The following is an 11,768-nucleotide window of genomic DNA, read 5'->3' on the forward strand; positions in this document are numbered from 1 at the left end:
TGGGCACCTGATAGGGTAAAGGATGGGTCTGAGTCACCAGCCTCAGCATGGTGTGGCCTTGGGAGCTGACAGTCTGCTGGCGAGGGGGCAGGGAGGATGAAAAAGCCCTTTTTCATGAAAGGTGGGGACCACGGCTCTGGTGCCCCACACCCCCAGCCCTCCCTTCAGCCTGGATGTCTAGAGAGCTACCTGGGTGAGCTCTGGCCCCAGCCAGCAGGGTCTTAACGCTGGGATTCTGAGAATCCTAGCCTGTGATCCTGGGCAGCTTGAAGCTAGGAGTTTGGGGTACTGGGGGATACAGACCCCGGGAAGGGGGCTGCTGTGGCCACGTCAGGGGCACAAACACGGGGTGGGGCATCTAGCACCAGGCCCACTTCAGCAGCAAGTACCCACCACTTGGTGCCCAGCCCCTGGCCAGGCCAGCAGCTTGATATGTGTGGTCTGCTCAGGCTGGCAGGTCATGGCAAGTGGCCATGAGCAGCCACGGGATGACGGGTCACAATCGGTGATGCCAAGACAAGACAGCCATAGGTGAGGTCCACCCACCAGTGGTACAGAGTGCATGCTTCTTCCTCCTACAGTTTCCAGGCACCACCAGCTGCTGACACTGTGTGCCTGGGGACAGCCCAGCACTGTGACACTGTGGGCCAGCTCGTCGCAGTAGGGCGCCAAGTTTTCAGCCAGCTCGTGGCTCAGCATGTGACCTGTACTGGCCCAGGTGCCCCATGGCGCAGGTCTTTCGCAACTGTCCCAAGGGGTCACAGGAGGTGCCAGCAGGCACAGGGGCACCTCTGGGCACATATGCTTGGGCTCAGCACATACTGGTCGTTGCCAGAGGCCAAGACAGGCTATAGGGCTGAGGGCCAGCCACAAAGTCGCAATTTCACATCTTGCAGGGCCCAGATCTCCAGGGACTGCTCTCAGGCTGCACCATTTGTCCTCTGCATTGGGTGCAGGGTTCAAGGCCACAGCTGCCAGAAGCAGCAGTTGGAACAAGGGGAGGTGTGGGTGCCCGGGGCCCACTGCGACTCAGGTCGTGGCGAGGCGCCCGTCCTGCCTGCCTCATCGGTAGTCCCACTCTGGTTGCCACCATCTTCTTCTCCTCTGCTGTCATATCACAGCTCAGCACTGCTGCTCCTGGGAGCTCTTTGCCCTAGAACTGCTCCAACCCATCCAGAGCCCAAACTCTGACAAGGAGGGGCATAGCTGGCTTGGGGTTCCCAAGGGGAGGGAGGGCAGTGTGTCAGGGGCTTTCAGGGGCCAGGCCTGCCACATTTGTGAGTCCAGGCTTCTGGGTGTCTCACAGTGCATTCCTTCCATACAAGATGGTTGTGGACCCCCAAGTTCTCAAATCCTACCACTCTTAAGTCTAGATCCTACAGTTCTGCTCTTCAGAGATCACAAGATTCTACAATTCTAACTCCTTAATGCAGTTTTGATAGCTCTGAATTCGGGTTTGCAGAATCTGGGGATGATCCCTAATATCTTCAATGAGTTTCTGCTTCTAAAAGTTCAGGGATGTTCCACATCTGGGATGGGTGGCATCAGGCTTTAGAGGAGCCTGAGCACTGGTGAGCATCCCAGGGCCTCGGGAAGCCAGTCCTGAAGAGTCTCTTCCTAGCTCCTCGGACCTTGGTTGCAAGTCCTGGCTTCGTCAGTATCCTCTCAGACTGTTTTCTTTCCCCTTGCATAGACTTCTTGACATTCATCCCACCCTCCCAGCTTCTAGAAAGACCACACAACCCCTACCGCCTCTCCTCCCCATTCACTGCAGACTCCCTTCTGCCCCCACTACACTTGTCTAGTACCAACAACAACCTTGTTGTTAAATCCAATGCATCTTGTCCCACTGGCCTCTAACCCTCTGGAAGATGTGGCCATGTGGTCCTTCCAAGAGGAGGTCCAGACCAGAACCCCATGACTGAAGCACCAGTCATTCACCAAGACCTGGTAACCTCTTTGCCTGGAGGAGAGGCTCTTAATGGGTCTCTCATTAAATCACTCCCCCTCTAGCCATTCTTTTAACCCCAGGCCATAATAAGCTAATTACAAAATAAATGAGCAGGTCACATCCCTGCCCTAGAATCTCCTGTAGTTCCCCACTGCCCTAAGACTAAAAGTTAGACTCCAGACACGCACATAGGCCCTCCAGTCTTCAGGCAGACTGAAGCCCTGGAATCAGCTCAGGGAAGCTGATGGGTCTTGAAATTCTCAGGGCCAGGAGGAATCCTAGTCTGCAGAAAAAGGGACTTTTATCTGGTTTCCTAGCGTTGGACACTCCATTCAAGATTAGAAGTCCTGGGACTTCCTTGACAGTTCAGTGGTCAAGACTCCGCACTTCCAGTGCAGACGGCTCTGGTTCGATCCCTGGTTGGGGAACTAAGATCCCACAGGCCGTGTGGCAAAAAAAAAAAAAAAAAAAAAGACTAGGAGTCCTATCTGAACTCGGGTTGGAGCCCTTCTTGGAGCAGAGAGGATGTGGAGTAGAGTGAGTAGGCAGGACCACAGGAGGTGAGAGGGCCAGGAATGGACTGGGCCTTGGGCACAGAGGGGTTAACCACAAAGCGAGAATCTCAGAGAGCGAGATCAATGGGTTACTCGCTGCAGAAAGGCAGAAGCAACGCAGAGAGGCGGAGGAGAGGAGAGCCAGGCAGAAGAGCATGCCACCTGGGGAAAATCAGGGGCTGAGGAGGAGGCGGCTACTTCGGAGGGAGAGGAGAGGACTTAAAGGAGAAGAGGGAGCAGTGGGAGGCAGAGCTGTACCTGCAGGTAGGCACCAAGAGGCAGCCACTGAGCCAGGAGGCAGCTTCAGCCTGGTCAGTTCACCCAGGGAGAGCAGGAGCCCATCAGGGTTGAGGTCTGTGTCGCCCATCTGGGCTTGCCGGGGTGGGGGTGGGGGCTCCTGCATGTTGGGATGGGGGTGTCTCAAAGATACCACCTTTCTTTCCTCCTCCCTGCTTGGCCCCCTTGCCCTTCATTCATCCAGCCACCCCAGAGGTCCAAGCATGCAGGGAGACCCACAGGTAGCAGCCGATGTGGGCCATGGGGTGCGACAGGGGTCAGGTGATCACAGCTTACATAGATGTAACACACACGCACATGCACACATGCGGGTTGTCAGGGGCACCGCCTATTACAGCTCTCAGATGAGTGCTCCAGCCTGGGAGTCGGTACCACGGCGGCAACAACCTCAGGTCTATCACTCAGAGTGTGACACTAGCTTCCCAAGTCCCCTCTCTGAGCCTCAGTTTCCTCATGTGAAAAGGGGGCAGTGACCTATATGGTGCTCCCAGCTATGCCAGGTGGTGCTGTCACTAAGCTGGACTATCCAGTGACTCAGGGGTGTCACCCATGTTTGGCTGAATTTGACTAATATCCAAAAGTCTTCCCTGTATTTCAGATCCCCATTGACAAGTGAGGAAAATACACCAGATCCTGGGGTTGGAACTGCCCCTCCCCGCACCCGCTTTGCATGTGTCTTTACCTGCATCATTGGTTGAAGGTGTCTATCAACTACCTAATCAGTCCTTCAGGCCCTGGGATGTTTCCTAGGAAACTGAGAAACCCACCTTAGACACCAATGAGACTGCCAGGAGCTGGCACAGTGGGTCCCAGGGATAACTTTTGTCTTTGTCTGCCCAACACCCCTATCCCCCACAAGCTTCCACCCCAGGAGAATTGGCCAGGCCTATGGTGGGGGAACTAGACCCCTGAATTGAGTGACCAGAGCTGAGGACTCCAGCTTTTCTTCCTCAGGTGCCCATCTGTTGGGAAGATGGCTGATATCCAGAATGTTTCGCTAGACAGCCCGGGGAGTATGGGGGCTGTGGCAGTGCCCGTGGTCTTTGCTCTCATCTTCCTGCTGGGCACGGTGGGCAACGGGCTGGTGCTGGCAGTGCTGCTGCAGCCTGGCCCGAGTGCCTGGCAGGAGCCGGGCAGCACGACGGATCTATTCATCCTCAACCTGGCGGCGGCTGACCTCTGCTTCATCCTGTGCTGCGTGCCTTTCCAGGCCGCCATCTACACGCTGGACGACTGGCTCTTCGGGGCCCTGGTTTGTAAGGCTGTGCACCTGCTCATCTACCTCACCATGTACGCCAGCAGCTTCACCCTGGCGGCTGTCTCAGTGGACAGGTGCGCTGGGCTGGGAACGCGGCCCGGTCTGGGGGAGGGGAGGGAGGAAATGGGGGACCAAAAAGGGAGGGGGAGGGAGAAAAAGAAGAGCTGTCTGGCCCCCACCAACCGGTCTCCGGGCACCTGCAGGGCATACTTGAGGGGGTCATCCTGTCCTCACCGCATCTTCACTGGGAGAATCCAGAGAACATCTCTGTGTTCCAAGTGTCAGCTCAGGGCCTGGCACTTAGTCCGTGCTCTGTAAGCATGAAATGAATGGCCAAAGGAACACACGAATGAAATTCATCAGCTATTTTATTACCGCCCACATCTGGCCCGAGTTGTGGTCAGACCGGCTTTCAGGGGTTGAAACTTGGGGTCAAGCCCAGGCTCACTCTCTAGTTGACTCGTTGATGACCTTGAGCCGGTTGGTCACTTCTCGCTGAGCTCCGACCCAGCCTCGCTAGGTGCCGCGGGCGCTGCTCCAAGCGCTTTGCGCGCTAACTCCCTTCATCCTCACAACCTCCCTGCGAGCGAGGCCCGGCGCGCGCTCACTGGATACCGGGCGGTATCCAGGCCGCCCGCTGGCCACCGCGCTGACTCCGCGCCCGCCCGCAGGTACCTGGCCGTGCGGCACCCGCTGCGTTCGCGGGCCCTGCGCACGCCGCGCAACGCCCGCGCCGCCGTGGGCCTGGTCTGGCTGCTGGCGGCGCTCTTCTCGGCGCCCTACCTCAGCTACTACGGCACGGTGCGCTACGGCGCGCTTGAGCTCTGTGTGCCCGCCTGGGAGGACGCGCGCCGCCGCGCCCTCGACGTGGCCACCTTCGCCGCCGGCTACCTGCTGCCCGTGGCGGTGGTGAGCCTGGCCTACGGGCGCACGCTGCGCTTCCTCTGGGCCGCCGTGGGCCCCGCGGGCGCGGCGGCGGCCGAGGCCCGGCGCAGAGCCACGGGCCGCGCGGGGCGCGTCATGCTGGCGGTGGCGGCGCTCTACGCCCTCTGCTGGGGCCCGCACCACGCGCTCATCCTCTGCTTCTGGTACGGCCGCTTCGCCTTCAGCCCGGCCACCTACGCCTGCCGCCTGGCCTCGCACTGCCTCGCCTACGCCAACTCCTGCCTCAACCCGCTCGTTTACGCGCTCGCCTCCCGCCACTTCCGCGCGCGCCTCCGCCGCCTGTGGCCCTGCGGCCGCCGCCGCCCCCGCGCCCGCTGCCCCCCGGGTGGTGCCCGCCGCGCCCTCCGTCGCGTCCGCCCGGGGCCCGGGGACGCCGCTGGCTGCTCCGGGAACGCCCGGCCTCGCGGGAGGCTGCCGGCGGGCGGCGACTGGGGCGGGGAGCGGGGTCCGGAGCCCGCAGGTGGTGGAGAGGCGTGCAGGGCCCTACCTGTCAGAGTACCAGAATAAACCTTGTCTGCCTCCGCTCTGCCGGGTGTCCATCTGTCCTTCCTCTTCCCCCAGGGCCGGACCGTACTAGGGGATAGGGCCAAAGCCAGGAGCCCTCTGAGGAGCAGTGGATACTCAATCCATGGAGTGGACACCCTTGGACGGTGAAAATGATTCCACGCAGCCAAGCGCAGGCCCCCAGGCCCCAGACTGTGTCCATAGCAAGTCTGGCAGGAAGGAGGGTAGCCCCTCTGCCCATTCTGCCAACTCTGTTAGCATCTTGGAAGCCCTGCTTCCTCTACCAAGCTCCTTCTCCCTTCGAAGCGCTGTCCTGAGTAACTTAATAGTGTAGTGGTAGTCTTGGTCGCTCAGTCGTGTCCAATCTTTGTGACCCCAAGGACTGTAGTCCGTCAGGCCTCTCTGCCTTTGGGATTTCCCAGACAAGAATACTGGAGTGGATTGCCCTTCCCTTCTCCAGGGGATCTTCCCAACCCAGGGATCGAAGCTGGGTCTCCTGCATTGCAGGCAATTTCTTTACCATCTGAGCCATCAGGGAAGTCAGAGTAACTTAATACTAACAGATACAAAATAAATATAGCAAATATTTATTAAGCACTTCATATGTATCCCATGGGGCTTCCCTGATGGCTCAGCTGGTAAAGAATCCTGCAATGTGGGAGACCTGGGTTCCTTTCCTTGGTTGAGAAGATTCCCTGGAGAAGGGAACAGCTACTGTGGTATTACATTCTTCAATCTAATTACAGTTTTGCAAGGTAGATATCATTCGTTCCTCTTTAAAAATGTAGACATCAGGAATCAGAGGGGTTTAGTGATTTGCCACGTAACTAGTGTTTGGGAGAGTCTGGATTCAAACCTACTGCTGTTTACCTTTTTCTACTTAGAAGAACCGACTTCTCCACCTCTGGGACCTCTGTTCTCAGATCCCATGGTTTCCAGTGTTTTTCTTGGTTCTTCCTGATTCTGCATCAGCTCTCTTCCCCAAACCTATAGCTCCCCATACTCAACTGGCTGCCTGAAACCGCAGAGGGCCCCTAGCCCCCTGCTATAGCAGAATTCTGTTTCAGTACTCAGGACAGCGGGTCCTGATGGGCATGCCCCAGGCATCAAGTCCTAGGTCCATTGCCTGACCCCAACCTCTCGCATTATTCCTTCAGCCACTTAAGGCTCCTGGCTCAGAGGAGACATTGAGCTGCACTCAGACCCCAGCTGGCCTTCCAGCAGCCCTGATTACCCTGTGGCACCCTCCCTACCTGGCCCTACACACAGCTGGCATAGTCTGTGGCTGTGGAAACCTCCTAATTAAGCAATAGATCAGTCTCGATGGTTGTGGAGCTGCCCACTTCCTCCTTCACCATAAGCCAATATTGTTTATTAGCTTCTGGCTGAGACCTTCCAATTCTCTGTCTCCCCAGCACACATACCCCAGCTGCTGGGCACCCTGGAAAGGCCCTCCTTGACACTGGGCAGCTGCTGAGACCTCCTCACTGCCTGCCACCTGCCACAGACCCAGGGATCAGAGTGGCAGTCAGCCTTCTCAGGGGGAGGCTGAGAGCCAGCTGGGGAGCCAGTGCTGCCAGGGCCCAGCACCAGGGCTGACACCTGGTCCCGGGCTGTTTCTCCCCGGTCTCTGCCAAGATGTCCCTGACTGACTCAGGCTGCAGCAGTGGGAAAGTTTCCTGGAGGGCAGGGGCTGTGATGCTGCCACTTCTGCAGCCCCCAGAGTGGCCTCTGTCTCCCACGGCCATCACTCACACCTCCCCTGCCTCATCCGTGCCTCGCACCAACAGGCAAGGGATATGACCTCCATTTGTGGGAGTGAAAGCTGAGGCTCGAGATGAGGTACTTGATCATAGCTAAGTGGCAAAATTGAGGAAGAGCCAGGGTCCTAACTGGGCGAGAGGAATGGCTCTCGGGGCAGCCTGGGAAGTATTGGAAAAACATCTAAGAGCATCTGACAGGGTTGCTACACACGACAATGGTGAGAGCCCGCAAAGTCAAAGTGCAGAATAAAATCTTGCAGGGTGGCCGTGCCATGGTTGGTCCAGCCACCCAGGTGGGCTGGTGCTCCTCCACAGTCACCTCTGTGGGCACGGACAGGTGACAGACTGCAAACAAAATGGACAAGCGCCCAGCCAGGGAGTGACAGAGCCAGAGCCTGAACTTGAATGAAACTCCAGGCCTGGGGGAGGGGTCCGTCAGTGAAAGCCCTGCATAGTGGCCTGGCAGAGGGACACTCGTACAGCCCAGACCCTGGCTGGACCCCGAGGCCTCCTGCTTCTGACTGCTGCTTCTGAATGGGTCTCCCTGACCCATTGGAGCTAGATAAAGAAGCCCAGACACCCCGACTAACGGAGGGCCATACAGCCTGGCCTAGAGTAGGCGGCTGACATGATACATGAGGACAGAGGTGCCAGGGAAGGCAAGGCGTGACCCTTTCTTCCTTTATCCCTCAAACATTTGAATGCCTGCCTTAATCTAGCCCTCGAGAGGAAGTCGGAGATGACGTGAATTTGGCCTGACCCCTGCCTTGCGGGAGCACTTAGTCTAGCTGGAGAGCCAAAAACCAAAAGAAGAAAGGATAGCACTGTGTCATGGGGCCATAACAGAAAAGTACACAGGGCCCAGAGGAGGAAATGCCTGCCTTCCTTGACCAGTCCAAGCAGGATACCCAGAGGAGACGACATTTAATAGGCATTTTTCCTGGGAAAAGGTGGGACGGGCCTGCCAGGCAGAGCAAAGGCCAGGGCAGGTACAGGTAGGAGCAGTATGTGGGTTTGTGTAGCTGAAGCAGGGTTGGATAGGGTGGGGTAGGGTCTGGGGAGGCTGGGAGGGTGGGTGCAGTGAGGTCACGTGTGCCTCCTAGGTCAGCTGGCGGGGGACAAGAACTCCATCCTTTCAGGCAGGCAAAACCTTCCTGAAGGTTTTCAGGAAGGGAGGGGCCCACTGTTGCTGTGTAGAGGCTGGGTTGGAGGTGCCAGACTGGTAGCAAGGATCTAACCCAGAGGCTGTTCTGTGAGCCGTGGGCCAGGAAAGCTACCACCAAGGGCTTGGCCTGGGGCTGGGACAGTATTTTTGCCATGGATTTGGCAGGAAGACTGATGGCCTGATGCTGGGCTTAGGCTCAGCCCCTGAAGCTCCCAGGTCTGCTTCAGGAGGCTAATGAAATGTGTGGAAGAGCAGATGATTGTAATACTTTGGTGGAGAGAGTTGAGTCCTGGAGGACCACAGGCAGGCAATCGGGCTGTCCAGAAGCTGAATGAGCCCCAGTCACTGCCCCTAGGGCCCAGGAGAATCCACCTGACCTGAGCCTCCTATGAGGTCTCGGGCCAGCCTGGGGGTCAGGATGGAGCTCCTCTTATTTGGAAGGAGATTTGAATTATGTAACTCTCTCACCCTCCTGTTTGTACCAACCTGTTAGGATTGATCCTGCAGCCTTCAAGTCTGAATACCTACTCAATACAGAGTTCTGCAGGAAAGCAAGATAGAAGCATGGGGGACTGTGGGAGCCCAGAGGAGGGTCCTACCCAGCTTGGAGAGGCAAAGAAGATTTCTGGGAGGAGCTAATGCCCAAGCCAAGCCCTGAAGTGCGAGTCAGTGCACATGTGGAAGGGGGAGATGGGAGAACATGTGCACAGGCCCTGGAGTCCTCCACCTGACGCAGGCACAGCACGACACACCCAGGGTCTGGGACAAGGTACAAGGGAGCCCCAGCAGGAGGTGAGGTGGGAGAAGTTGGGGGAGGCAGCTGCAAAGGATTCTCTAAATCCTGTCTGTAACCAAGACTGTACTTTGTCCCGAGGGCAGGGGGAGCCATGGAAAGATTTTGAACAAAAGAGTGACCGGATCAGATACACTCTCGAGGGAATTCTTTCTGGCTGCAAGGTAGACTGTACCTGGGGAGGGAGAGCAGAATGAAGCTGAGGGTAGGCAGACTAGTTAAGAGGCTGGTGTGAGAACCCAGAGAGATGAAGGTGTCCAAGACATGGCAATGGGTAGAGAGACATGGACAGATGGGACAACCACATACAAGGTACAATTGTTGGGGCTAAATAGTGATTAAATGTTACGGGGTGGGGGAAAGTGATGTCCCAGATAACGCCCAGTCTTCTGGCTTAGGCTACAGGGAGTGGCAGTGGGGGGATGTTGAGCTCTGTGGGAACCCACTGAGACAAGGGGCCTGGGGACATGGTGAGGGTGTCTGTGGGCAGTGGTGAACTGGGCGCCTGCTGTATTTCAGACCTTGTACTTGGCCCTGGAAGGTGTGTCTCATCTGCTTTAGAGTTTGGATTTGGAGAAACTGAGGCTCAGAGAGATTAAGTCACTGGCCCAAGATCACAGAGGTAGTCCCAGACAGTGCTGGGGTCTAATTCAAGTTGGTCTGATTTCAGTTTCATGGTCTTTAGGGAAGAGAAGAGGCAGATAGAAGTTTGTTTTTTTTTTTTTTTTTAAGGGGAGGGAGGAATTTGAATGTGCAATGGTGACCCCCACCGCCAGCCCACCCCAGGTAGCAAATGTAGCCAATGTGAAACTCAGCCCCAGGGAGGGTGGGTGAGGTGAGGACCTTGGCACAACCGTGTTAACCAGTCTCTCTCCCTGCCTCTGGCTGACAGGAACAGCACCATCTATCAACTTCAAGGTGTGTACCTGGGGACATAAATACCAATTAACCACCCCGAGTTCCCCTATGAATGAACATTAGTCCTCAGCCTGGATGCAGGGCTCATTTGCAAGTTGCCGGCTGGATCCAAGATGGCATGAGGCCAGAAGGACTGGCTGTGGGGGTGGAATTGTTTCTGGCTTAAGAGGACAAGACTGATTTATTGAGGCATCTGCTTGGTGCCACCTTGCTTTAGCAGCTTGGGCTCTGCGTAGGGGTGAGACTGAAGCAGGGGGAAGGGTTGTAAGGAGGGGTTGAGGGGCAAAGGGGTGCCAGCTGGGAGTTCCTGGGGGTGCTCTGGATGGCTGTGGTTCTGGGGAGGATGCTGGACTGGGCATCTGGTGGGCCTGCCAGGTCAACTCAGAGAGGTGGCACAGTGCAGGGGTCAAGGCACGGACTGTGAGCCACATCACCAGGTTTGAATCCTGGCTCTTGCACTTTACAGCTGACCTCTTAGTACTGTGAACTGAGCTGCCTGAGCCAGGCTGCAAGGTAGGCACACCGCCCCGGGCTGCTTTCTGGCTGCTGCCACCTATATGAGAGGTTTCCAGGGCTCTCCCGGGCACATCCTTGCCTCCATCAGAACCCTAAAAACCCTCACAATCTGAGACTTCTCTGGTGGTCCAGAGGTTAGGATTCCAAGTTTCCACTGCGGGGGCCGAGGTTCAATCCCTGGTTGGGGAACTAGGATCCCACAAGCTGCATGGTGTGGCCAAAAAAAAAAAAACCCCAAGAACCCTCACAATCCAACTCGATTGTGGAGGAGGCTCAATTCATCTGCCTCTGCCCCCTCTGGGCATGCTGATGGCCAAGGGCATTTAATAAACGTGCCATCCTCCCCAGCTTCCAAAGTGGGAGAACGTCACTAGGCTGGCATGGGCCAGTCATAGAGACAAGGGACTACTCTGGGTCCTGGTCTGGGGCTTTGGGCAAGACTCCTTTGCTTCCCTGAGTTTGTTTCCTCAACTGTCAAGTGAACTGATCATATCTCCCTGCGTGTGCTGAGGTCTCAGTGGTCGCTGGAGAGTCAGCATCAGGGCCTTTGGGCTCTCATTCCCTATAGCTGGGGGGAGCTGGGGACTTTGTTGGATTATCCAGGTATGTATCAGTCCAGCGTCCTGTCCTCCTGACCCTGGCTTGGGCTCAGCCTCTGAAGCAGTTGGGGATCTGGTAGGAGGGGGTCTTTTCCCCGGAGCTCATGGTGATTGCTCTGGGTAAGGACGCATATGACCTTGAGGGTGGAGGTGAGCCTGCCTCACCTGCTTTCTGTCGCCAGGGCAAATCTTCTGACCTCAGGATCTCTGCAGCCTGGTCTCATCTCCCTCTCTGGCCAGCCCCTCACACTCCTGGGCCCCACATTTCCCATGCCATCTCCTGGTCCCACAGCTAGCTAGTGTCCGTCCGTCTACCAGGCCTGGCTCATGCTGCTCCCAGCTCTCTGACCACCTCAGAAGGCCTATAATAGTGTGGGCAGCCACCAAAGATGGGCAAAGACCACTCCAGACCCAGTTCAGTCCCATGACTCTGCCCTGTCCTCTCTTCCCTTGGTGACCAGGTGCAGGCCTCGCACACCAGGCACACTGCACCACGTGCTCAGCG

The 11,768-nt window shown here is 57.0% G+C and overlaps 1 protein-coding gene across 1 annotated transcript; it reads left to right on the plus strand.

The window, feature by feature from the left end:
- The first annotated feature begins 3,654 nt into the window (after positions 1 to 3,654).
- GALR3 (galanin receptor 3) lies at positions 3,655 to 5,530 on the plus strand. Its single transcript, XM_086402754.1, has 2 exons — positions 3,655 to 4,134; positions 4,732 to 5,530. Exons 1-2 carry the CDS (start codon positions 3,776 to 3,778, stop codon positions 5,510 to 5,512), a joined length of 1,140 nt encoding a protein of 379 aa, XP_086258880.1. The 5' UTR covers positions 3,655 to 3,775; the 3' UTR covers positions 5,513 to 5,530.
- The last annotated feature ends 6,238 nt before the right edge of the window (positions 5,531 to 11,768 follow it).

This window comes from Bos grunniens, chromosome 5, assembly GCF_055505025.1.
Source record: "Bos grunniens cultivar Pamir isolate PY7600 chromosome 5, Bosgru_T2T1.0, whole genome shotgun sequence".
NCBI lineage: Eukaryota > Metazoa > Chordata > Mammalia > Artiodactyla > Bovidae > Bos > Bos grunniens.